The 27,636-nt window shown below is 38.6% G+C and overlaps 1 protein-coding gene across 2 annotated transcripts in view; it reads right to left on the bottom strand.

The window, feature by feature from the left end:
* SPAG16 (sperm associated antigen 16) overlaps window positions 1–27,636 on the bottom strand; it is a 1,079,093-nt gene that overhangs the window by 393,190 nt on the left and 658,267 nt on the right. For both annotated transcript variants that reach the window (XM_070771730.1, XM_070771724.1), the window contains one exon: window positions 25,714–25,840. In XM_070771730.1, the coding sequence (XP_070627831.1) occupies window positions 25,714–25,840 (127 nt within the window). The remainder of the gene's footprint in view (window positions 1–25,713; window positions 25,841–27,636) is intronic.

Here is a 27,636-nt window from a genome sequence, read left to right as displayed (position 1 = left end):
ATGACTGTACAGACCACTGTCAGCAAAGTAATGTCTCTGCTTTTTCATACGCTGTCTAGATTGGTCAGAGCTTTTCTTCCAAGGAGCTAGTGTCTTTTAATTTCATGGCTGCAGTCACCATCTGGAGTGATTTGGAGCCCAAGAAAATAAAGTCTGTCATTGTTTCCATTGTTTCCTCATCCATTTGCCATGAAGTGATGGGACCACATGCCATGATTTTAGTTTTCTGAATGTTGGGTTTTAAGCCAACTTTTTCACTCTCCTCTCTCATTTTCATCAAGAGGTTCTTTAGTTCTTCTTTGGTTTCTGCCATCAGGGTGATGCCATCTGCATATCTGAGCTTACTTATATTTCTCCCAGCAATCTTGATTCCAGCTTGTGCTTCATCCAGCCTGGAATTTCACATAATGTACTCTGCATATAAGATAAATAAGCAGGGTGACAATATACAGCCTTGATATACTTCTGCCCCAATTTGGAATCATTTTGTTGTTCCATGTCTGGTTCTAAGTGTAGCTTCTTGACCTGCCCAGATTTCTCAGGAAGCAGGTCAGGTGATCTGGTATTCCCATCTCTTAAAGAACTTTCCACAGTTTGTTGTGATCCACACAGTCAAAGGTTTTGGCACAGTCAGTGAAGCAGAAGCAGATGTTTTCTGGAACTCTCTTGCTTTTTCGATGATCCAACAGATGTTGGCATTTTGATCTCTGGTTCCTCTGCCTTTTCTAAATCCAGCTTGAACATCTGAAAGTTCATGGTTCACATACTGTTGAAGCCTGGCTTGGAGAATTTTGAGTATTACTTTACTAGCATGTGAGATGAGTGCAACTGTGCGGTAGTCTGAGAATTCTTTGGCATTGCCTTTCTTTGGGATTGGATTGAAAACTGACCTTTTCCAATCCTATGGCCACTGCTGAGTTTTCCAAATTTGCTGGCATATTGAGTGAAGCACTTTCACAGCATCATCTTTAGGCTTTGAAATAGCTCAACTGGAATTCCATCCCTTCCACTAGCTTTGTTCTTAGTGATGAAGGCCCACTTGACTTCACATTCCAGGATGTCTGGCTCTAGGTGAGCACACCATCATGGTTATCTGGGTCATGAAGATCTTTTGTGTATAGTTCTTCTGTGCATTCTTGCCATCTCTTGTTAATATCATCAGCTTCTGCTAGGTCCATAACATTTCTGTCCCTTATTGTGCCCATCTTTGCATCAAATATTCCTTTGGTATCTCTAATTTTCTTGAAGAGCTCTCTAGTCTTTCACTTTGTATTATTTTCCTCTATTTCTTTGCACTGGTCACTGAGAAAGGTTTTCTTCTCTCTCCTTGCTATTCTTTGGAACTTTGGGTATATCTTTCCTTTTCTCCTTTGCCTTTCACTTCTCTTCTTTTTCAAGTATTTGTAAAGCCCCCTAGACAACCATTTGCCTATTTCTTGGGAATGGTCTCAATCACTGCCTCCTGTACAATGTCACGAAACTCTCCATGGTTCATTAGGTACTCTATCAGATCTAACCCCTTGAATCTATTTGTCACTTCCACTATATAATAGTAAGGGATTTGATTTAGGTCATACCTGAATGGTCTAGTTTCTTTCCTTACTTTCTTTAAGTCTGAATTTGGCAATAAGGAGTTCATGATCAGAGCCACAGTCAGCTCCTGGTCTCATTTTTGCTGACTGTATAGAGCTTCTCCATTTTTGGCTGCAAAGAATATAGTCAACATGATTTCAGTATTGACCATCTGGTGATGTCCATGTGTAGAGTCTTCTCTTGTGTTGTTGGAAGAGGGTGTTTGCTGTGACCAGTGTGTTCTCTTGGCAAAATTCTGTTAGCCTTTCCCTGCTTCATTTCGTACTCCAATGCCAAATTTGCCTGTTACCTCTTGACTTCCTACTTTCACATTCCAGTCCCCTATAATGAAGAGCACATCTTTTTTGGATGTTAGTTCTAGAAGGTCTTGTAGGTCTTCATACAACTGTTCAACTTCAGCTTCTTCAGCATTACTGGTTGGGGCACAGACTTCAACTACTGTGATATTGAATGGTTTGCCTTAGAAACAAACAGATAATTCTGTCGTTTTTGAGTACTTGAGTACTCAAGTACCCAAGTACTGAATTTCGGACTCTTTCGTTGACTATGAGGGCTACTCCATTTCTTCTAAGGGATTCTTGCCTACAGTAGTAGATATAATGGTCATCCAAGTTAAATTTGCCCATTCCAGTCCATTTTAGTTCACTGATTCTTAAAATGTCGATGTCACTCTTGCCATCTCCTGTTTCACCACTTCCAATTTACCTTGATTCATGGACCTAACATTCCAGGTTCCTATGCAATATTGCTCTTTACAGCATCAGACTTTACTTCCATCACCAGTCACATCCACAACTGGGCATTGTTTTTGCTTTGGCTCCATCTCTTCTTTCTGGAGTTGTTTCTCCATTGATCTCCAGTAGCATACTGAGCACGTACCGACTTCAGGAGTTCATCTTTCAGTGCGACTACATAGATTTTAATACAGCAAGTAGCTATTTAGACAGATGAAGGTAGATGGAGTGGTGTGTGTGTGTGTGTAGTTATATATATACCTGATTACATTTCTATTTACTGAGAAGGACTAAAGGCAATGACTCCCCTGCAGTGATGAGAATATGTAAAACCCCAATCTTGATCTCTAATAACATTCGTCACTAAAAAGAACCAGGGCTTCTCAGAGAAATGACTGATTCCATTGTTAGGGCAAGGAAAGTACAAATGTGCCTGAAACATCTCGTGCTAAAAGTGAAAAAAGCACTGAAAGTATTATGAGAACATGTCAAAATGACCCTGTGGCCATCTTGAAGGAGCTTACATTAACAAAGGGAACGACTTGAGTATTAAAGTAGTAACATAAAGGGTCATAACTTACTGAATAAATAGAAAAACATTAATCTACTTTGATATCAAGTTAAACAGAGGGATACAGGAAAGCTTTTCCTTTCAGTAGAAAATCAACTAACAAATGAAGAAGAAATGATGGAATTAGAAAAATCACCACTGATAAGCATAGTAATAATAGATGAAGATGAGAATTATTAATGAATGCTGAAATGCATAGGTGAAATTTGGAGAAGACACAGGACATTTATATAATCTCAAAAATAAAGATATTTATTAATTACAAAGTGAAATATTAGCTGTATAGTGTAAAGACTTAGCAGAGTACCAAGACCAAGTGATCAAAGTTACATCACCAGTAATAAACACATCAACACATGCCTCTTGATATAATTCCCTGAAAAGATCACTGCTTCTGAAGTATTTTGTTAAAGTTTCATAAGCTGGATCACAACAAGAGAAAATACCAGACAAATGTAAATTGAGGGACATTCTATAAATAAGTGGCCTGTACTCTTCCAAAATGTCATGAAAGACAAAAAAGACTAAAGAACTGTTCCAGATTAAAGAAAACTAATGAGATAGGTGAATGCAACACAGGCTCCTGGATTTCCTTTTGTTATGTTATAAAGGCCTTATAGGAGCAGTTGGACAAATCTGAACAAGGTCTATAGATAATTATATCAATGAAATTTACTGATTCAAATTTCCTGGTTTAAGAGCAGGTCCTTGTTTTAAAATATTAAATAATGAACTATTTATGGGGAAAGGGATATTGTGCTTACAATTTATTCTTAAATGTTTTGGGAAAACATGTGCCCGTGTATATTCAGAAAGAGAGAAAAGGATAAAGCAAATAGAGCAAAACCTTAACACTTGGGGAACGTGGGTGAAGTGTGTACAGTCATCCATATCGGTTCCACATCTACAGTTTCAACCAACTGCACATCAATAACATTCAGAAAGAAACAATTTCAGAAAGTTCCAAAATGCAAAACTTGAATTTGCCACAAATTGGCAATGCTTACATAGCATTTACATTGTATTAGGTATTATAAGTAATCTATAGATGATTTAAAGTATACAGCATAATATGATAGATTATATATATTAATATATCCAGACACTCTGCCATTTTATATAAGGGACATGAGCATCTGAGGACTTTGATTATCCTGGGGTGGGGGGCAGAGGCGGTGGGAGGACCTGGGGTCAATCTCCTGTGGATGACTGCATTGTATTATGCTTTTCAGTAAGCTGCACCTATGTTTAAATGAATGCATGCATGCATGCATGATGAATGAATAAACAAATAAAGCCTTTGTTCATCACCTCCACAAGCCCACAAAAATCTTCTGGCTGGATAGTTATCTCTCTGCCCCCTTTCAGGGTGTTCTCAATTGGATAGCCAAAATAATTCTTTAAAAATTTAAATCAGATAATGTGACTCCTCTGCATCTAACTCTATAAAGGACACGGTGCCCTTTTCACACTGTATTGAAAAACTTGTTTACATATCATTTTCAACCACTAAACAGTGAATTCCTTAAGAAAAGACCTGCATTTTATTTATGCTTGCCTCATTTCCTCTTGTTCACACATACCCACCCATCAGCGTACTGACACTGTAAATGTTAATTTTGTGAAATTAATCTATTTAGCATCAATCATGCGGGAAACACAAGATCATGTATTTGCTGTAATTTTCTATGTTACAAGTTTATTAGTTGTTACATCATATCTTAATTTGGTTCATGCTACTTTGACCAAAAACATTTCACTTTTTCTATCATTGCAGGAAAATAGTACAGGGCATCTGACTTTACATTTCTTCGTGTCCTCCTCTGCTGCCTGATTTATCTGAAACTCTTCATGGCACAGGAATGTGCTTTCTGTTAACAGTTTCTCAGATCTCTAAACAAGTAGCATCTTCCTGATGCTTCATAGAACAGAAAAGAAGGTGTCCTGCGTCATGGCTATTTCTGTTTCTAAGGCTTAGAGTATGTTAGAAGAGGGAAAAAAAAGAACCACTGAATATTTTTCTCATCTATAGTCTTTATATCTCAACTTTCCCAAACCAGAAACCCCTGCTATACCCCCAAAGTACTTGAATATCCAAAGTTAATTTAGAATTAGGGGTTTTGTTTTTGTCTTTTCTAAATTTTTTATTTTCTTGTAATGTCAGGATCTGATCTTTACCAATGGCTTACAAAGTTTAATTTCCCCAGAATTCACTCAAACTGTGAATCTTATTATGGCTTCTAGATAACCATAGCACTTAAATTCTCCCTCAACGTGAAAGTGAAGTTGGTCAGTCATGTCTGACTCTGTGACCCCATGGACTGTAGCCCACCAGCCTCCTCCATCCATGGGATTTTCCTGGCAAGAATACTGGAGTGGGTTGCCATTTCCTTCTTCAAAATCCTCCCTAGCTTTACTCTAAATGGTAGAAACACATAAGTGAAAATGATGGTGTTAGTCGCTCAGTCATGTCCAAAGAGAATTTCTGCCCCATGTAAGGAGTGCAGCAATTCACTGGATAATTATCTTTTTTAATGCCAATCCACAGAACTTGATATCTTCCTTAACCAATGTGCCTGTGCTCAGTCACTTCAGTTGTGTCTGACTCTTTGTGACACCATGGACTGTAGCCTGCCATGTTCCTTTTGCCATGGAATTCTCTAGACAAGAATACTGGAGTGGGTTGCTATTCCCTTCCCCAGAGGATCTTCCCAACCCAGGGATTGAATCCGGGTCTCCTGCATTACAGGCAGATTCTTTATCAACTGAGCTACCAGTGAAGCCCACAGTCCTCTGGTAAATCACTCTGTCTCTCTCTCTCTTTTTTTTTTCTCTCTCTCTCTAATCTGGCTCAGGCTCCAAGCAGCTGTATTCCTGCTTCTCTGTTACTGATAAAAGTGATCATTGTATCTCCTTAGTATGCTCACAAATTTTCAGTTCCCTGCTATTCATTCTGTATTTCATGGCTGTATTCACTTGTAACTATTGAGAAAAATGATTAATTATGGGAATAGCACCAGATTCACCACTTGTAAATTATATGTTAACACTAGCAGTGTATTTGGAAGGTGGACATACAGAGCCTGCTAGTGCTTTAAGATCCTTTGTTTCTGTCATGCTGAACGAAATGATCCTCTCGAGGACAAAGAGGGGTCAATAAAGCCAAAAGCACTGGTGCTCAACTTTGTCTCATTCCCGTGAAATGTTTCTGGGTCTTTTGCTTTGTTAATCAGACAGGAACAACTTGGCCCAAGTGTCTGCACCTGGCTTGACGTGGGTCCCCCTAAACACACACTGAGACAAAAACTCTGAAGGTCATTTTTTGGGGAGTTGAGTGCAGAAAGCACAAACAAGGGACTGGGAAAAGTGAAACAAAGAAGATAGAAAACCAATATGGGGTGTATTACTGGCACACTATGAGCAGCCAGGACTAGGGCCCACTGAAGACCCTGTGAGGAGCCATATAAAATATGCTTCACAACTGTCCCACTGTGGGGAAGAGCTGAGCTATTTATCCACTTCATCTCCCCAGTGGCTCAGAGGGTAAGGAGTCTGCCTGCAATGCAGGAGACCTGGGTTTGATCTCTGGGTTGGGAAGATCCCCTGGAGAAGGAAATGGCAATCCACTCCAGAATTCTTGCCTGGAAAATCCCATGGATGGAGGAGCTTGGCAGGCTACAGTCCATGGGGTCGCAAAGAGTTAGACACGACTGAGCGACTTCACTTCACTTTGCTTCTTTCCCCAGAGGCACTGACTTCCACACTCCTGAGCCTAATGTGTGCTAAGTTGCTTCAGTTGTGTCCCACTCTTTGCGACCCCATGGTCTGTAGTCTACCAGGCTCCTCTGTCCATGGGATTCTCCAGGCAAGAATACTGGAGTGGGTTACCACACCCTCCTACAGATCTTCCTGACCCAGGGATCGAATCCATATCTCTTATGTCTCCTGCATTGGCAGGTGGGTTCTTTACCACTAGAGCCACCTGGGAAGCCCTGAGCCTAGTAAGAGGTGGTATCTAAGAACAGCTCTCAGGCAAGGAGACTTAAAACAGATGCAGCCGTGAGCCCTTGAGGCTGGAAACTGATATGGCCCTGGGACCTGTGCAGCAGGGCTACAGATGAACATGAGGTTATGGGGCAAGGCATCAACAGCATTTATGACAGTCTCCTCACTTTATTTTGGAGGCTGATTCAGTATAATACATCGCCTTTGAATACAGATGCATTCATAGATCTGCTCAGTGAACAGCTGCAAAATCGAATTCACTTGAAAGACATGTCATTGATAGAAACCTTTGCATTTTTAGTATTGATTTCAGATGGACTTCAAGTTTATAACAGTACTTCTTTGTGTAGTACATATAAAAGACAAATTGAGAATGGTTATTCCCAAGGTACATGTCAAAACAAATTTTATTTCTGTGTTAAAATCATATTTGTTTACGTTTATCTTTCCTTTCTGAGTGATGGAATAATCTGCTCCATATTTCAGGGCTGAGGTAGTAGGAAAAGGGAAGAGTGATGTTTAAGTGGGTCTTGTTTGTGAAGCAATTCCACATTTTCCAAGTGCCTGTTCATTTTCTCTTCTCTTCATTCTTTTCCTGCGAGTGTGTCTCAGTGCTTTCCTTTTTTTTTAACCAGATCCTCCTCTCTGCTTTATCCTTCAGGTCCAAGCCACCACCATCATTTGCATAGATGGAGTACAGCGGCCACAAATGGTGTTTCTGTTTTCACCATAGTCTTCCCCTCTCCCTGACCTTTAGACTGACAAAAGATAAAGTCATTCCTTTACCCAAAACTCTTCAATATCTTCCAACATCACTGTGAGTAAAGGCCAAAGACATCAAAGTGGCCTAGGAGATTCTGGGACCTTGCTCCCATTCTTCTTACCCAACACACCTCTCTGGCTTCCTTTTTGTACTTTCCAACTGCTCTTTCCCTGCCCTACCCATTCCAGTAACTCCCTGCTATTCATCACACACGGGGTATGCTCCCACTCAAGGGTTTTTATACTTGCTTCCCCCACCCCCTCATCTGGAACACCCTTGCTCCAGTTATATAAAAGGGCTCCCACCCAAACCTTTTTTAGGCTTCTCTTCAAATTGTATCAATTACAATGCAACAGCCCTGCTTCCCCACTAGTCAAAGACCTCTTATTTCCCCAATTTTTTCCTCTGTGACATGTATCATCTTCTAACATACTAGTTATTCTTCTGGCTTAGGGTATCAAATATTAAGAAAAAATCCAAATATTCATTAGTAAGAGACTATCTAAGCAAACAGTGATACATTTATATGATTAATTAGAATGTATCCACCTGGGGCTTCCCAGGTGGCTCAGACAGTAAAGTATCTGCCTGCAATGTGGGAGACCTGGGTTCCATCCCTGGGTTGGGAAGATCCCCTGGAGAAGAAAATGGGAATCCACTCCAGTTTTCTTGACTGGAGAATCCCACAGACATAGAAGCCTGGAGGGCTACACTCCACAGATTGCAAAGAGTTGGACACCATGGAGTGACTAAATTTCACTTCCACTTTCAACCACAACGTACTGATAAATGAAAACGAAAATATTCAGGGTACATATTCTGAGTAAAGAAGAACTATCTTATACAATACGAGGTATAACAAAAAGTTACCATTATGAATATAGGAATCTGGACATACTACTACTACTAAGTCACTTCAGTCGTGTCCAACTCTGTGCGACCACACAGACGGCAGCCAACCAGCTTCCGCTGTCCCTGGGATTCTCCAGGCAAGAACACTGGAGTGGGTTGCCATTTCCTTCTCCAATGCATGAAAGTGAAAAGTGAAAGTGAAGTCACTCAGTCGTGTCCAACTCTTCGCAACCCCATGGACTGCAGCCTACCAGGCTCCTCCATCCATGGGATTTTCCAGGCAAGAGTACTGGAGTGGGTTGCCATTGCCTTCTCCATAATCTGGACAAAGACGATACATAATATAAAAATATAAAATACTATAATACTAAAATTTTGTTATTAGTTAACTTTCTCTTCAAGAAAATTAGAGATATCAAGGGAACATTTCATGCAAAGATGGCCTCGATAAAGGACAGAAATGGTATGGACCTAACAGAAGCAGAAGATATTAAGAAGAGGTGGCAAGAATACACAGAAGACCTGTACAAAAAAGAGCTTCCCAACTCAGATAATCACAATGATGTGATCACTTACCTAGAGCCAGACATCCTGGAATGTGAAGTCAAGTGGACCTGAGGAAGCATCACTACGAACAAAGCTAGTGGAGGTGATGGAATTCCAGTTGAGCTATTTCAAATCCTGAAAGATGATGCTCGGAAAGTGCTGCACTCAGTATGCCAGCAAATTTGGAAAACTCAGCAGTGGCCACAGGACTGGAAAAGGTCAGTTTTCATCCCAATCACAAAGAAAGGCAATGCCAAAGAATGCTCAAACTACCACACAATTACACTCATCTCACACGCTAGCGAAGTAATGCTCAAAATTCTCCAAGCCAGGCTTCAGCAGTACGTGAACCATGAACTTCCAAATGTTCAAGCTGGTTTTAGAAAAGGCAGAGGAACCAGAGATCAAATTGCCAACAACCGCTGGATGATCAAAAAAGCAAGAGAGTTCCAGAAAAAAACATCTATTTCTGCTTTATTGACTATGCCAAAGCCTTTGACTGTGTGGATCACAATAAACTGTGGAAAATTCTGAAAGAGATTGGAATACCAGACCACCTGACCTGCCTCTTGAGAAACCAAATGCAGGTCAGAAAGCAAGAGTTAGAACTGGACATGGAACAACAGACTGGTTCCAAATAGGAAAAGGAGTACATCAAGTCTATATATTGTCACCCTGCTTATTTACCTTCTATAGAAACACAGGGCTGGAAGAAGTACAACCTGGAATCAAGATTGCCGGGAGAAATACCAATAACCTCAAATATGCAGATGACACCACCCTTATGGCAGAAAGTGAAGAAGAACTAAAAAGCCTCTTGATGAAACTCAAAGAGGAGAGTGAAAATTTGGCTTAAAGCTCAACATTCAGAAAACTAAGATCATGGCATCCGGTCCCATCACTACATGGGAAATCGATGGGGAAACAGTGGAAACAGTGTCAGACTTTATTTTTTGGGGCTCCAAAATCACTGCAGATGGTGATTGCAGCCGTGAAATGAAAAGACGCTTACTCCTTGGAAGGAAAATTATGACCAACCTAGATACCATATTCAAAAGCAGAGATATTACTTTGCCAACAAAGGTCCGTCTAGTCAAGGCTATGATTTTTCCAGTGGTCATATATATATGTGAGATTTGGACTTTGAAGAAAGCTGAGCACAGAAGAATTGATGCTTTTGAACCATGGTGTTGGAGAAGACTCTTGAGAGTCCTTTGGACTGCAGGAGATCCAACCAGTCCATCCTAAAGGAGATCAGTCCTGGGTGTTCATTGGAAGGACTGATATTGAAGCTGAAACTCCAATACTTTGGCCACCTCATGCGAAGAGTTGACTCACTGGAAAAGACCCTGATGCTGGGAGGGATTGGGGGCATGAGGAGAACGGGAAGACAGAGGATGAGATGGCTGGATGACATCACTGACTTGATGGACATAGGTTTGAGTGAACTCCAGGAGTTGGTGATGGACAGGAGGCCTGGCGTGCTGTGATTCATGGGGTTGCAAAGAGTCGGACGCGACTGAGCAACTGAAATGAACTGAACTGATCTTTACAGTGTATTTTTTTTAGCATTTTTTGAGAAGACAACTTTTTTCACACTGAAGAAATTTTACATGTGTGACAAAGAAAATATGATTAAGAATCAATAACTGATTGAACAGTGACATAAAGACTCTTTGAAGGTGATGGAACTTGAATCAAACATCCAAATTCCAAAGATACACAGCATTTGGGTGGAGAGGAATTTAGGAATCAACAGCAGTGGATTAAAATAGAGACTGGCTGAAAGGGAAAAAGTGAGAAAATGAACAATTTCTTTAAGAAAACTCAAGGACACTTCTTTTTGAAATTAAGAGGTTATATTGTATACTATTAGTTATGATCTGTTTCATGACTTTATACTCTATTTCACTGGTCAATTTATCAATCTTTCTTCAGTTCTGTTTTATTTTATAGTAACTTCATAGTTTTAATACCTATTAAGCTAGTCTTCATTATCAATATTGTTTTCCACTTTTATTAGTTGTTCTTCCAGATAAAAATGTTAGAATGACCTTGACAATTTCCAAAAATACTCAAAGCAAAAACAGTATCAGAATATCAGAATTTTATTGAATCTATATATATTATTTTGCCAACAAAGGTCCGTCTAGTCAAGGCTATGGTTTTTCCTGTGGTCATGTATGGATGTGAGAGTTGGACTGTGAAGAAGGCTGAGCACCAAAGAATTGATGCTTTTGAACTGTGGTATTGGAGAAGACTCTTGAGAGTCCCTTGGACAGCAAGGCGATCCAACCAGTCCATTCTGAAGGAGATCAGCCCTGGGTGTTCTTTGGAAGGAATGATGCTAAAGCTGAAACTCCAGTACTTTGGCCACCTCATGCGAAGAGTTGACTCATTGGAAAAGACTCTGATGCTGGGAGGGATTGGGGGCAGGAGGAGAAGGGGACGACAGAGGATGAGATGGCTGGATGGCATCACTGACTTGATGGACGTGAGTCTGAGTGAACTCCGGGAGTTGGTGATGGACAGAGAGGCCTGGTGTGCTGCAATTCATGGGGTCACAAAGAGTTGGATACAACTGAGCGACTGTTCTGATCTGATCTGATATATAATATTACTCTATAAAGAAGTTGAGCAGTATGTTTGTCTCTTTTAATTAAAACACTTGGTATCCCTTACATGAATGCCAATATTTATTTACATATTTACCTATCTCATTGTTATGAAAATCTATTCTCATATTAGACACACAATTGTTGTTTACATAGTACATTTTTTGTTGATGTTGTTACTTTGCATTTTAACTTTTGTCAATAGAGAGGAAATCTACTGATTTTTCTCATTTAATATTATCGGGCTACCTTTATGACATTTTAATGAGTGCTACAACTCTGTGTTGGTATTTTTTTCAAGATTTTTCTAAATCAATTATTAAAAATAATATTTCCCTATCTCTATTATTAATAAAGATATTAATAATCAGACATATTAATAAACAGATACTTCAATTAAATAGAATTTGGAAACCAGAAGGGGAAGTTCTCACTCCGTGTGGAGAGAAAAAAAGCCCACTTTGCTGGAGAAATAGCTAGCAGTTTATTTAAGTCAGCATTCTGGTATCTCCTATGGAGATCACATAAAAAACCCTCTTGGCTCCAGGTCTGGTGAGCAAACAGGTGAATACTCACAATTGAGTGCTCTGCTGTTTACTACTTTTCTTGCTGAATCTGGAGTTTGATGATAACAGCTTTCTCCTGGATCAAAGCTTTCACCCTATTTGCATTTGAAGCTCCCTAGACTTTCCAGGTAGACTCAGGTTCGATTGATCCCAGAGTTGGGAAGATCCCTTGGAGAAGGAAATGGCTGCCTACTTCAGTATTCTTGCCTGGGAAATCCCATGGACAGAGGAACCTAGGGAGTTCCAGTCCATGGGGTTGCAGAGTCAGACATGATTTACCAGTAAACAGCAGCAGCAGCAGGCCTTGGGTTTTGTTCTTTCTGCTTAAGGTCTTATTCTGTATCTGAGTACTTGTTTGACACTTTGGTCTGGTTTGTCATACCAACAAATTTTACTTTCTCCTCCCCCATTAAATTGTGCTTTAATATTGTTTTCTATTTTCTTTCATTTTCATTAAATTTATTCTATTATCCCTAATATTGTGGAGTAGTTTTTTTTTCTTTAGATTTATTTTCTTGAGCAGTAATGAAAGCATTTAAGACTATGACTTCTTCTAAGTATATTTTTGATGTTGCTCATGACTTTTAATTTGAAATAAGATTGTTATTTTAATAATTTGTTACTCCTTAACTCATGAGTAATTTAGGATAAAATACATGCATACATACATATTTAAATATTGAGGATTTTTCTTTGGTTCATGCTGCTGCTAAGTCACTTCAGTCGTGTCTGACTCGTGTGACCCCATAGACGGCAGCCCACTAGGCTCCTCTGTCCCTGGGATTCTCCAGGCAAGAATACTGGAGTGGGTTGCCATTTCCTTCTCCAATGCATGAAAGTGAAAAGTGAAAGTGCAGTCGCTCAGTCATGCCCAACTCTTAGCGACCCCATGGACTGGAGCCTACCAGGATCCTCCGTCCATGGGATTTTCCAGGCAAGAGTACTGGAGTGGGGTGCCATTGCCTTCTCCGCTTTGGTATGTCTTTATAAATACTATTGTTCATTGGTTCCCTTTTGTTGTTGATTACTGTTGTTTTCTTTTTGCATTTACTCAGTATCAAATAGACCATCTTTGATCTTTTTGTACTATTTGGGTTTTGAATATAAGCATCAGAAACTTACTTTGCTAAAACTATACCCACATTTCCAAAAAAAAAAGAGAAAATTTTTGTAAGATTTGGAAAAATATCTAAGAATGAAAGGAAACTAAGCAACAATAACATTGTCAAATACCTGATAGGAAAAATCAGGACATTGTTGTTGGTAAATGTGGACTCTCAACAATATTGCAACAATAATTTTCTGATCCTCTGTCTTTGCAACTACTCCCTTCAAATTCAAAGTTCTAGGTGGGTATACCCATATGCTAACTTCCTGGAAACCACAAAATAAACAAAAACAAAGAAAATCTGACCTCCTCAGCCCTACCTCCTACCAAATGTCATACATTATAGGATTCCCCTCAAAAGAGAATATTTCTTGGATGTCAGGTAGTCAAATAAACAAGAAGCCATTTCAAACTTTATAGTACACGCCATAATTTCATTTTGTTCTATGGCTGCATGCCAAGTTACTTCAGTCATGTCTGACTCTTTGCAACACTATGGACTGAGGCCTACCAGGCTCCTCTGTCCATGGGATTCTCCAGGCAAGAACACTAGAGTGGGTTGCTGTGCCCTCTTCCAGGGGATCTTCCCAACCCAAGGATCAAACCCAAATCTGTTACATCTCCTGTATTGGCCGGTAGGCTCTTTACCACTAGTGCCACCTGGTATGGCTAACTTACTTCAGTCGTGTCTCACTCCGTGGTCCTATGAACTGCAGCCCACCAGGCTCCTCTGTCTATGGGATTTTCCAGGCAAGAATACTGGAGTGGATTGCCATGACCTCCTCCAGGGGATCGCCCCAATCCATGGATCGAACCTCTGTCACTTCTGTCTCCTGCATCTCCTGCATTGCAGATGGATTCTTTACCACTAGGTGCCACCTGGGAAGCCCTGTATGGCTACATTTGACACTTTTTGCCTTTAAATACAGAACATATAACTGCCACAAACTGCTGTGTCTGAATTTACTTCAGTTTACTAAGAATTCAGATAATTTGTGTATGAGATAAGTAAAGAGGGATACACAAAGCACCTTGTCTTTTTTTTTTTTTTTTTTTTTTTTGAGTATTTCCTTTATTGAGTGAAAGGCTTGGGCATAATTAATGATAAAAATGATTATATACAGTGTTCATGATTATTCATTAGACATATACTTTTAATTAATTGTTAATAATTTTCTGGTGGTGTAGATATATACAGCTTTACACTGATCACAACCACAGTAGGATGCCAGAAACACTTGCCCAAAATGCTTCATTTAATTTCTACTTTCATCAATGGTACCTTAAAACTACAATTAACATGTAGTGCTACAATGAATTCAAGGTTAAGATGATCTTGAAGTACAGCCAGGTCATCACTATTGAAGCTTTAACCGGTTGAAGGTATAAAAGAATTAATACCAAATGACAAAATTATTCTTAAGTAATTTCTATATGTTAAACTAAAATTAGGGGACTATGGACAAGATAGGTCAAATAAACACTATATAGACAGTGAAAATACAAATTGATGCAATGAATTACAGTCACTGAATTCTTGAAAGTGACAGCAACAAGACAAAACACTGAGTGAAGTAATCTGCAATGGAATTGTTCAATTTCATTAAGCATCATTTAACTCATCAACCAAAGAGACAGAAGCACAAATTGTGAGAAGACTAGCTACCAATATAGGAAAAATAAGTGTTCATTTTTGACTACTAAATACATGCTCCCAATGTTAACACTGTGATTGAATTATTAAGTAAGTAAAGTCGCTCGGTCATGTCCAACTGTTTGTGACCCCATGGATGGTAGCCTACCAGGCTTCTCTGTCCATGGGATTTTCCAGGCAAGAGTACTGGAGTGAGTTGCCATTTCCTTCTCCAGGGGATCTTCCCGACCCAGGGATTGAACCCAGGTCTCCAGCATTGCAGGCAGAGGCTTTACCGTCTGAGCTACCAGGGAAGCCCTGATTGAATTATTACCTCTACCTTAAAAAGAGGCTTCCCTAGTGGCTCAGTTGGTAAGTAATCTGTCTGCAATGCAGGAGACCCTGGTTCAATCCCTAGGTCAGGAAGATTCCCTGGAGAACAAAATGGTAACCCACTCCAGTCCTTTTGCCTGGAGAATTCCATGGACAGAGAAGCTAGGCAGGCTACAGGCCATGGGATCACAGAGAGTCAGACATGATTGTGAAACTCACTTTCACTTTCACTTGTCATGCTGAACTTTATTGGTTTTAAATATCATGCCTTACTATACAACCAGGAAGTGACAGAAACTAGATTCAAATTCCATTCTATCTGATTTCAAAGTCTATATTTTTCTCTACACTCAACTTAAGGCAGAAAGGGCTGAAGACAGTGTTCAGGTATTTTCTTTTGGTCAAACATATTCTATGATTAAGTTACCCTCAATATTCCTACATGATAATCCTATATCCTACTCAATTCAAATAGGTCCAAAAGTTTATTTTTGCCAAGAGACCATACCTAAGTTCAATCACATCTAAAATAGTGATATCCATGCCTTATCTTCTGGTTTTAACTTCCACCAATCATTTATGCATATAACTTCACTGGCAATCTGAATGATGTCATGAACAGTTATCTGCATTATCAAAATAGGGATAAAAAACATCTCTGTTTAACTTTGGTTACAAACTTTGGTTACAGTGACCTAAACCATTTCAAAGAAAAAGAAATGCAAGAAGTCAAACTGGATGTCTGAGGAGGCTTTACAAATAGCTAAACCCTAGAGTTAATCACTTAGTCGTGTCCGACTCTTTGGACCCCGTGGACTGTAGCCCACCAAGCTACTCTGTTCATGGGGATTCTCCAGGGTAGAATACTAGAGTGGGTAGCCTTTCCCTTCTCCAGTGGCTCTTCCTAACCCCAGGAATTGAACCCAGGTCTCCCACATTGCGGGCAGATTTCTTCCTGACTGATCCACCAGGGAAACCCAAATCAATACAAAAGACAGTGCAAAATAGTGTCTTAACGATGACAAGAGTGAAGTTATGTCTTGTCAAGAATACTCAAGTTATCCTGCATAACTAGTTAGAAGTATTACTGATTCTTGTATCATCTTATACCTCAATGTTATATCTTTATTGGATTCAGTTTAAATGAAGTGCATGAAGTATGACTTATTCTTAACTCTTACTGAATTGAAATAATCTCAAAAAACTAATCTATCCATATTTTTCAGTTAGAAACACACCATCATTATTAATCACTGTTTCCATTATTAAAATATGACTTTTCTCAAAGCCTGGAAACCAGATACGAAAGTAAAGTCTTTATACTGCTGGCCATTGTCATGCTACTTCTTTTAACTGCAAGTATAAGAGAAAAAGAATGATGGTATTTGTGGTATGTATGCAAACATATTATATGGTGTATATGTGTGTGCCCAGTCATTCAGACGTGTTCAACTCTTCACGACCCCATGGACAGTAGCCTGCCAGGTTCCTTTGTCCATGGGATGTTTTCAGCAAAATTACTGGAGTGGGTTGCCATTTCCTACTCCAAAGGATCTTCCTAACCCAGGGATAGAAATTGTGTCTCTTCCATCTCCTGCACTGTCAGATGAATTATTTACAATACATAAAAAGAAATACAACTTTTTATGAGGCAAATAATCTTTTGAAACCTTATACTATATTAAACTGATTTATTTACTATTTTGTTATTTTATTAGTTTTTAAAAATATTTATTTTTAATTTTTAGAAAGCAGTGTTTTCAGATCTTTTTCTATATATTAATAAAAAGAAAGATATCTGATTTTTTATCTCTCCCTCCTTTCCTTCCTTCCTTCAAAATCTACTGATCATCTATTATGCCAAAGGTTGTGAAAGTAGAGAATAAAGATCAGAATTTCATAACAGAGAAATATTAGTAGGCAAACAGTTATGATATATGACAGTTATTCTATGCTGCTGCTAAGTCGCTTCAGTCATGTCCGACTCTTTGTGACCCCAGAGATGACAGCCCACCAGGCTCCCCCGTCTCTGGGGTTCTCCAGGCAAGAACACTGGAGTGGGTTGCCATTTCCTTCTCCAGTGCATGAAAGTGAAAAGTGAAAGTGAAGTTGCTCAGTCGTGTCCGAGTCTTAGCGACCCCATGGACTGCAGCCCACCAGGCTCCTCCGTCCATGGGATTTTCCAGGCAAGAATACTGGAGTGGGGTGCCATTGCCTTCTCCAAGTTATTCTATAAGTATACAAAAATATATTAAGTCCTTACATATATTAGTCAATTTTCTGTGCACTTCATATGATCAGCCATTCAATTCCCATTATACCCTCATGTGATAGAGAGTACAACTATCTTTGTTTTACAAATGAGGGAGGCAACTAAGGAACACAGATTTTAGACAATTATGGCCAATGCCACACTGCCAATAAGCAGCAGGATTTGGGTTTGAATCTCGGCAGAATGACTGTGTGCTATTACTGTGCTGTATTGTCTGACATATATATGAGGCAATAGATATAAGTCAAATATTCTGTAAAAACACAAAGAAGCTCATTTATTTTTCAAACATATCTGCTGTACCACATTGCTGAATCCATTAATTATTACACACAAAGGCAGAAAATCGGTAAGGTTTGTATTTTTGTGAGGAAAAAAAAATGCCTCATTTGTCAAGTTCAACATTTTAAGTACTATATGCCCCTCAAATGGAAAATTCTACTACGTGGTATAAAATTTTCTTAGTTGTCTCTTGAGACACCTAATCCAAATGGACAAACATGGAGAACTTTTTCAGGGAAGGTAAGTTAAGTCTTTACAATGAGAAGTAAACTCTCTATTTGAAGGGAGGAAGAGGTATTTCAGCTTGAAAAAAGAGCAAAGGAAAAGCTTTTCCAAAAGAAAGATCATCACATATATTGGCTAATTTCATGTGGTTATAATATAGTGAGTTTAATAGCTGATAGTAGCTGACATTTATTTTGTGAGGGAGCAGTAAGCTTTGCAAAGGATTTGTGTAACAAATGTAAAGTTCTCTGATTTGAGGTGTCCAAAGTGAGGTGCATCATAATATACGGAAAACAGTGCAGTGAAGCTGTTTGTTTTCATGCACTGCAATGTATTACAGCAGTTTGAAATATTCTGAGTATTTTTAAGCTGGTTAATTTTATTCAAATGAGTCCTTTGACAATTAGAACTTTTACAATCTTCTGTGATAAATTAGAGTGACCAAGAAAATGTTTTATACACCCACAGAATTTCACTGTTTTAGCAAAATATATAATTTTGAAGTTGATCTTAAAATAAGTTATGTGCTTTTTTTTCCCCAAAACACAAGTATTCCTAATTTATTGACCATTTATGTTTTGATAAGCATTTGTTGACCATGTGGGCTTCTCTGGTGACTCAGTGGTAAAGAATCTGCCTGCAATGAAGGAGACGTGGGTTCATTCTCTGGTTAAGGAAGATCCCCTGGAGAAGGAAATAGCAACCCATTCCAGTATTCTTGTCTGGGAAAGCCCATGGAGAGAGGAGCTTGGCAAGCTATAGCCCATGAGGTCTCAAAAGAGTCAGACATGACTCAGCAACTAAATGACAAATAAAATGACCATTTACTGTAAAGCAGATATTTTAGAAAATAATAATATCATGAAGGCAAAGGTAACATCTTTGACAGAGATAAAAAAGGAATCATTTCCAAAAGAAACTTTCTTTATGGAGCATTTGATAGTAATTTTTTAGAAGTGCCTCCCCTGGCAAATAGGTAAGGGCAACCACCTTTCAAAACTCTTAACTCAAACTTTTTTAAACATGCAGAAACAGAATTTTCTGCTTTGTTTTAAAATATTTGAAAACATCCAGTTATTTTATAAGACCAAATGATTTAAGAGAATAGCAGTGAAACATGTACATTGTCATATGTAAAATAGGTGACCAGTGCAAATTCAATGCATGAAGCAGGGCACCCAAAGCTGGTGCTCTGGGACAATCCAGAAGGATAGGGTGTGGAGGGGGCTAGGAGGGGGGTTCACGATCTGGGGGAGCACACATGTATGCTGCTGCTGCTGCTAAGTAGCGTCAGTGGTGTCCAACTCTGTGCGACCCCACAGATGGCAGCCCACCAGGCTCCCCCATCCCTGGGATTCTCCAGGCAAGAACACTGGAGTGGGGTGCCATTTCCTTCTCCAATGCATGAAAGTGAAAGTGAAGTCGCTCAGTCGTGTCCGACTCTGTGAGACCCCATGGACTGCAGCCTACCAGGCTCCTCTGTCCATGAGATTTTCCAGGCAAGAGTACTGGAGTGGGGTGCCATTGCCTTCTCTGCACACATGTATACCTGTGGCCAATTCATGTTGATATATAGCAAAAACCATCACAATATTGTAATTATTCTCCAATTAAAATAAATTCATTTAAAAAATAAAATAAAAATAAAAACAAATAAGCAACCACAGGAGGAGAGAAATGCCTAGCAAAATTTTAACAAAAGTGTCTTGGAATAACTGGATGAATTTGAAAATCCAATATCCAAATTGATTAGCTACAGATCATGATGCACTTTTTTCTTTAGAGTTTTTGTGTCTTTGTGAAGGATCATTTGCACATCTCATGGTTGCTAAATTCAAGCATAAGTCTGACTTGTGAATCATTGAGTTACAGTGTTAATGTTCTGAAAAAATGTAAGCATACTGAATCACCTATTCTCACTGAAATGGCATTTTAACACTATTCTGAGAACCAGTGAGATCCAACCAAAACTAGAGGCTGTAAAATAAAAATACAGAATTGAGGCTGGAGAGTCAACCTGCTTCCTGTTTCACTCACTGACCAATTGGATGATCTAGGACAACATGTTTTATTCCTCTGAGCCTTTGTTTTTTCTATTCCTAATAAGCCTGGCATGCTACAGTCCATGGGGTTGCAAAGAGTGCGACACAACTGAGCAACTGAGCTAAACTGAATATAGATAACAATGGTGGTTCCATTTAGCATTGCATGGCTCTTACAGGTAAAATGATGGTACACAGTAGGTGTTCAGAGTTATTCATGAAATCACCTCTGGGAATAATGAGCTTTGGCACAAAAAGCCAAAGCTATAGTTATAATGTGGAGAAGGAAACGGCAACCCACTAAAGTGTTCTTGCCTGGAGAATCCCATGGACAGAGAAGCCTGGTAGGCTGCAGTCCATGGGGTCTCACAGAGTCGGACACGACTGAAGCGACACAGCAGCATAGTTATAATGAGTTTACATCGGTTAATACTACATTAAGATAATTTCTCTTTGTGACTGCTCCCTAGTAGGCTGTTCATTGAGGGCAGGGACTCTGTAACAGAACAATCCAGAACCCATGACATTGCATGGCACAAAGATCTTCAACAAATGTTACTAAGCTCAATGTGGCTGAGGAATAAAACCTACAGAGAGAAGGTACAATCATTGCCTTTGTTTCCAGATTCTGGCTTCTGAATAATGTCAGGCTCCCTTCAGAGTTCACCAGATAGCATCTTAGGAGAACAACAGGACTAGACAGGGTGCAGGTTGAATTGTGCAGTCACATGGGTTAGCACTACACAGGACCTAAGAGTTACTTTTTTTGGCAAGTTCTCAGGTTTTTCACTTCGGAGAAGGCAATGGCACCCCACTCCAGTCCTCTCGCCTGGAAAATCCCATGGGCAGAGAAGCCTGGTGGGCTGCAGTCCATGGGGTCGCTAAGAGTTGGACAGGACTGAGCGACTTCACTTTCACTTTTCACTTTCATGCATTGGAGAAGGAAATAGCAACCCACTCCAGTGTTCTTGCCTGGAGAATCCCAGGGATGGGGGAGCCTGGTGGGCTGCCGTCTATGGGGTCGCACAGAGTTGGATACGACTGAAGGGACTTAGCAGCAGCAGCAGGTTTTTCACTTCAGAGAAACACAGAGGAATCAATTACTGGATCTTTTAGCTATAGCTAAGTCAGGACAGCATGGTATGCTAAATGAAAGCCTGCTGAGTCAGTCTAGGGAGCAAGGCATGGCTACCAAATGCAGTCCAAGTCATGAACTCTGTGTGTCTGATTCATCACAAGCGGTGAAATGTCATCAGTTCTAATTTTTGTCAGCCTCTCTCTGAACAGCTCACAGATGTATTACTCATTCTATTCTATGTTTTACTGTACAATGACAACATTATTTTTTTTTCCCAAAACAATTTCAAAGCCTTAGTAGTTTTCACCAGACTTGTGAATGACTAATAATGTTGGCTTCCAAATCACTGATGTATATTTGAATTTTTCATGTCACTTTTTGAGAGGGCATTGTACGTTTTCATTAAATGAACTACATTATACATAATTTTCAGGCAATATTACAATCTGCTTTTTTAATTTTAATAAAAGAATTTTACTGTTTCATAACTTTAAGGGAAAATACTCTGCAGGTAGTCCTATAAAATAGAGCAATTTTATGAGTTTCCAAACTGCAAGCTATTTAACAGCCTCCATTTGGTAATTACAAAGATTTATAGCCTTTCCTAGTCTCCCACAAAATTCAGAGCCGATCTGTCCGGTTGACTTACAGACTGACTTAGAGGTCTCCACATTCATTATCTTTGACAGGAAGCTATTAGATTAGGTTAAAGATTTAAGACTAGTATATGTTTGGGAATGGGAGTGAGAGGTTTAAAACTAATTTATAGGAATATAATCCACTGGTTATTTTCATATTTCATCAAAAAATATTTTAGAAAATGTCACAATACTAGTTGATCACATTGAGATGACAAAATGTTCTGCTTTTGCTTCACTAAGAGAAGGGAGTCATTCATCTCATTTTAGATTCATATTTTCAGCATCACCTGACAGTTTATCATTTATCAAGGAATTAACCTAATACAAAAGTTATAAAAAGGAGACTATCAGGATACTACAGATGTAGTTGATGTTATGAGTCTAATAATATCCATATCAGTATGTTGTACAGCCTTTACTATTACACAGAAAACAAGATAGCTGTCCTGGTTACTTTTTTTCCAATATCTCATAATATGTAACTACAAAATTTTATTTTTAAATTCTTCATAAGTCCCTGTTATACAAAAACTTAATTTCATATTATATAAACAATGTATAACATGCACCCTTTAAAAACTATATATAAAATGTGAATTTTTAAAAATCTGGGTGTGTCAAGATTTGTTTTGTGTGTTAAAAATAAATGAGGCAGCTTAGAAACAAACTCACCAGAACAGCTAATGCAGCTTAAGTGAAATGATTCAGTTTAATTCTAGATTTGCAGTCATATATTTTTAGACTTTTATAATAATACTTAGTTAACAACTTGCATTGTCTAATTATTAATAAGCTAAATTAAGAGAATTTCCCTTTGTTTTACATGTTTAATTCTATTTTATATAGATACTGATTTAAATATATACATTTTTACCAATGAGTTTGAAATATTTTCAGAAAATAAACTAATTAAATGAACTTTATTTCTAATTATTGATGTATTTACCACAATTGCTGAACATTTTATCTATACCAAAATTTTTCAGAGTCCTTTCCTTAATATTAATGAATGTAATGTAGCTAGCATGTAGCTAGCATACAGGGTAATAACAAATTTGCAATAGTATTAATAATATAAATTTTAATTTGCCATTAAAACCAATTTGAAAAAATACATTAATAATGATTAAAGAAACACAATCTTTCTATGTACCTATATCCAATTCAAATGCTGTTCTGCTGTATGCTAAGGCCCTTTGCATATGAATTTCTATTTCCTTCTGCTCTCCAATATACTGTAGGAGATAAGACCAGAACACAAAGAGTTCCCAACAACAGATAGAAAGGTCACCATCATAAACAACTCTATGCATAGAGGGAAGATACAAGGAGGCAACTTCTGTTTATAAGAGAATTTTACTTTCAGACATTGTGCTTAGTTGCTCAGTTGTGTCCAACTCCTTGTGACCATGGATTGTAGCCCTCCAGGCTCCTCTGTCCATGGGGATTCTCCAGGCAAGAATACTGGAGTGGGTTGCCATTTCCGTCTCCATCCAAGCATTAGTGCTCCAGTTTATTCACAGGAAAACAAATAAATAAGAGACATGCTTTCTGAGAACATTTAGTTACAGAACTCTGAGAGACTAAAAAAAAAAAAAAAAAAAAAAACCCTATACCAAAAGAAAATGAGCATGAAATTTAGGTCACTGCTAAATTAATATTTCCTCTGTGGGTTTTCCTTTACCAATTGCTTTTACACACACTTCATATCTAAGTACTGAGACTAAATGAGTCGAAAATTTTGCTTTCTCATTGATGCTCCATTAGCAGGATTGAACTCTCTTGCACAGGGTCTAAGCTATTTTAAATCAAGGAGGTGGCTGTGGCACCTTTTTACCCAACAATAAATTATTCTGATTTTATTAATTCATGGCTGATGCATTTTTCCCACAATGTCCTTTGACTGCTGTCCCCTAACATGCTGTAACATATGAAGTTGTATCCAAGGTATTTGTCACTCTACCACTAGCTGTTTTCTAAAATACGTGAACCTAAGGACTCCGTGTTCTCTATCCTAAATCAATTTGCCTCAGAGAACTAAAGACTCTGAATATCTTGGCATTCTCCAAACTACTGAAGTGTGTGCTCAATTTGCTGTGCTTTAGTTTCTCTGGTGGTAAAGACTGCAGGAAACCCAGGTTCAACCCCTGAGTTGGGAAGAGCTCCTGGAGAAGGAAATGACAACCCACTTCAGTATACTTGCCCAGGAAATCCCATGGACAGAGGAGCCTGGTGGGCTACGGTTCATGGGATTGCAAAGAATTGGACATGACTGAGTGACTAACACTTTCACCTTTCTCTTTCTGAAATCTTTAATCCTTTCCACAAGTTGTCTCCCATCTGAAACAAGGGAGACCTCTCTTAGGTTCTGGAAGTATAGTCTTTTCTCCTCCTCATCTTCACAGCCAAACTCTGTGAAAATGTAGTCCCCAAATTCCATCTCCATTTGTTCACATCTAATTTACTTCTGAGGCCATACTAATCCAGGATTATCTGTTTTAACACAGAAAAATCCCATAACCCAGGAAAACTTGCAATCTTAGATAAAGTGGGGCAGCTGGTCACCTTTAAACTCCTCTTCTTTTCTCACATTACCTCCACCTCCAATCACTCTTCAAATTGTGAGAGTTAAACCCTTTATCCTGAATTCATTCTTTCCTTTTAATTCTCACAATCTCCTAATTCAAATTCTCACCTGCTCACAGCCTACTTTATAAGCCTCCTCAATGAGAATGACTCCCTTAACTCTACTATCAAATCCATCTTTCTAAAAGGCTAATCTGATTGTTACCTGGTTTGCTTGTGTGTGTGTGTGAAAGTCGCTCACTTGTGTCCAACTCTTTGCGATCCCCATGGACTATACTGTCCATGGAATTCTCCAGGCCAGAATACTGGAGTGGGTAGCCTTTCCTGTCTCCAAGGGATCTTCCCAACTCAAGGATCGAACCCAGGTCTCCTGCATTGCGGGTGGATTCTTTACCAGCTGAGCCACCAGGGAAGCCCAAGAATACTGGAGTGGGTAGCCTATCCCTTCTCCAGGAGATCTTCCTGACCCAGGAATCAAACTGGGGTCTCCTGCATTGCAGGTGGATTCTTTACCAACTGAGCTATCAGGGAAGCCATGGTTTGCTTAACATGCTTTAATAGATTCCCTCTGAAAATAATAAAACTTCAATCAGATACTTGGTGATCTTGAGCTTGTCTATCTGTATACACTTGCTTGTGTTTTATTTCCTCTTTCTTAAGCTCTATCAATACATATTATTACTCTCCAAATATGCTTTTATAGCCTCATACCTCTAGAGCTTTGTAAGGTATGCACTGTTCTTTCCTGGAATCCATCTTCTTGAGATTATTTGGTATATCCTACTTACCCTCTAACTCTCAGCACAAGGACAGCCTCCTCTTGGGAGTCATCCACATCCTTCTAGGCAGATAAGAGATCTCCCCGCTTTTCCCCTGTATCTTGTATTTTCTTCCATTTTAATATATACCTCACCACATTAAAATAATCTCTTGGTTCTCCTTCCTTTCTAAGATACAAGGTCCTTAGGGAGAGGTGCTATGCATTTTCCTGTCATATGTATTATACCAGCAGAGTTTCTATCTCAATAAATAATTGCTGCATTAATGTTTAATGAAGCAATTACATTATTTTATATTCCTACTTTTAGGAGGCAGGGTAGATAAAAGCATATAGATAAGATCTTGTAAACAGAAACTTATTATCATTCTTTTATCCTACGTGCCCCTATACAATTTCTTCATAGGTTGTATCTTGCACCTGAAAAGTGACTAAGAGTGACTAGACCTATCAAAATTGGAAAAAAAAAAAATGTTAACGATTTGCTTACCGTTCTTGCATCCCAGATGGATAGTGACTTATCGGCAGAGCCTGTGAGAAGAGTGTTGGAGTAAGGAAAAAACTCGATGCTGTTCACAGAATCTGTGTGTCCATACAAGGTATATCTGCATCTTTCACTGCACAGAGAAAAATTAAGAGTTCAAGTTTGCAAAGTGAGCACCTAAATGTTCCTTATTCTTTCTATACAATGTTAAAAAAGGTAATAAATGTTTGAGGCATAGTTTTGTAAGTGGCAAAAATGTACAACGACATTTTAAAGGAGCATTCTACAACCACCTTATATTCCAAGCACTTTACAGAATTAGTAGCGTGAAATAGACTAATTACATCCAATTTATAAAATCACTTGGGAAAGCTGTCTTTACATTATCGCATTTATTCTTTATCATGAAATTACTACTTAAAAATTGCTCCCATCACATGAAGTAATATTCTGAGAAAAGAACTGCATGCGTGCTACAATATGTGAAGACCAGATAAACTTCTTTAACTTGCTCAGTTTCTTTCTTTCTTTTTTTTTTTCCTCAGTGTGGGCTGTATATTAGAATCACCTATTGTGCAGCTTAACCAGCTGATTTAGTTCAGTTCAGTCACTTGGTTGTGCCCGACTCTTTGCGACCCCATGGAGTGCAGCACGCCAGGCTTCCCTGTCCATGGGATTCTCCAGGCATTTGGTTGTGATATTAGAAATGTACCTATGTGCTGTGCTGTGCTTCGTTGCTCAGTCATGTACAACTCTCTGCAACCCCATGGACTGTAGCCTGCCAGGCTCCTCTGCCCATGGAATTCTCCAGGCATTTCTAGTATGATAACCAGCCAGTTAAGCTCTGATCAACTGACTGGTGACTGGCTTGAGCCATTCCACACATGACAGTACAGTGGAGTGGGAAAAATTCTGCAATGGGAGCTGGGAGACTGGATTCCAGTCCTATCTATGACAAGAACCAGTAGGGTTACCATAGAGAAGTTATTCATCTCAGGAACAGTACAGTTCCTTCTTGTGAGACTGAAATTACTTAATTTGAAGCATTGAGAGGTCCAATGTAGCTCCAACAATCTGAGATTTTTGACTAAGGCAGTAAACATAAAAGGGAAAGAAGAAGTCAAACTGAGCATAACATCTAATAACTGTTTGGAATGAAGCTTATTTCACCGGAAATTTTGGCATTTTTGAGAAGCCAGAAAATTTTAAGATTTGTGTGGATACATATGTAAATTACTCAATGGCAATTCCCTTGATTGATACTTTTCATATCAAAGTGAAGTACTGTAGTAATTAATATCAGGAACAAGGAAATAAAATCAATAAATTCATTAATCATGGCCATTTTGTATCAGTTCCCTTATCTCAATATTTCTGAGAGAGGCTGATAATAATTTGATCTTTAAAGTTGATGAAATGTCAGTCTCTACCAGGGGTCCACACACTATGGCCCTTTGGCTAGTTGCCTATTTTTGTAAAGAATGATTTACTGGAACATGTCAATTTGTTTACATATGTCTATTGCTGCTTTCCCCTGACAATAGCAGAGTTGCATAGTTATGAGAGACCATATGGTTCATAAGCCTAAAATATTTAGTATGTGACCTTTCAAAAAGATATTTGGATATTTATAAGTATGCTCAGATTTTATGACATGTTTTTGAGATGGGTGCTAAACTTACAGGATAAATTATTTTTATAGAATTCTTGTTTTGTGTAGAAATTTTACCTGCTGTTTTCTAATAATTCTAAAAATATCAATATAAAGCATTTTTTGAAAGGCTTACATTCCAAAGTCCATTATAATGAAATAATCATCTTTAACTATTAATTGCTCCAGGTATAGCTCTATAAGAGACAGAGAGAGATTTTACAGCAAAAGGAAAATTATGTGTATATTATATACTGTAGCAAATTATTAAATTAAAT

The sequence above is a fragment of the Bos indicus genome, chromosome 2 (genome assembly GCF_029378745.1).
Source record: "Bos indicus isolate NIAB-ARS_2022 breed Sahiwal x Tharparkar chromosome 2, NIAB-ARS_B.indTharparkar_mat_pri_1.0, whole genome shotgun sequence".
Classification (NCBI taxonomy): domain Eukaryota; kingdom Metazoa; phylum Chordata; class Mammalia; order Artiodactyla; family Bovidae; genus Bos; species Bos indicus.
The sequence above is the reverse complement of the archived record's forward strand: the minus strand, read 5'-3'. Positions and strand labels throughout refer to the sequence as shown.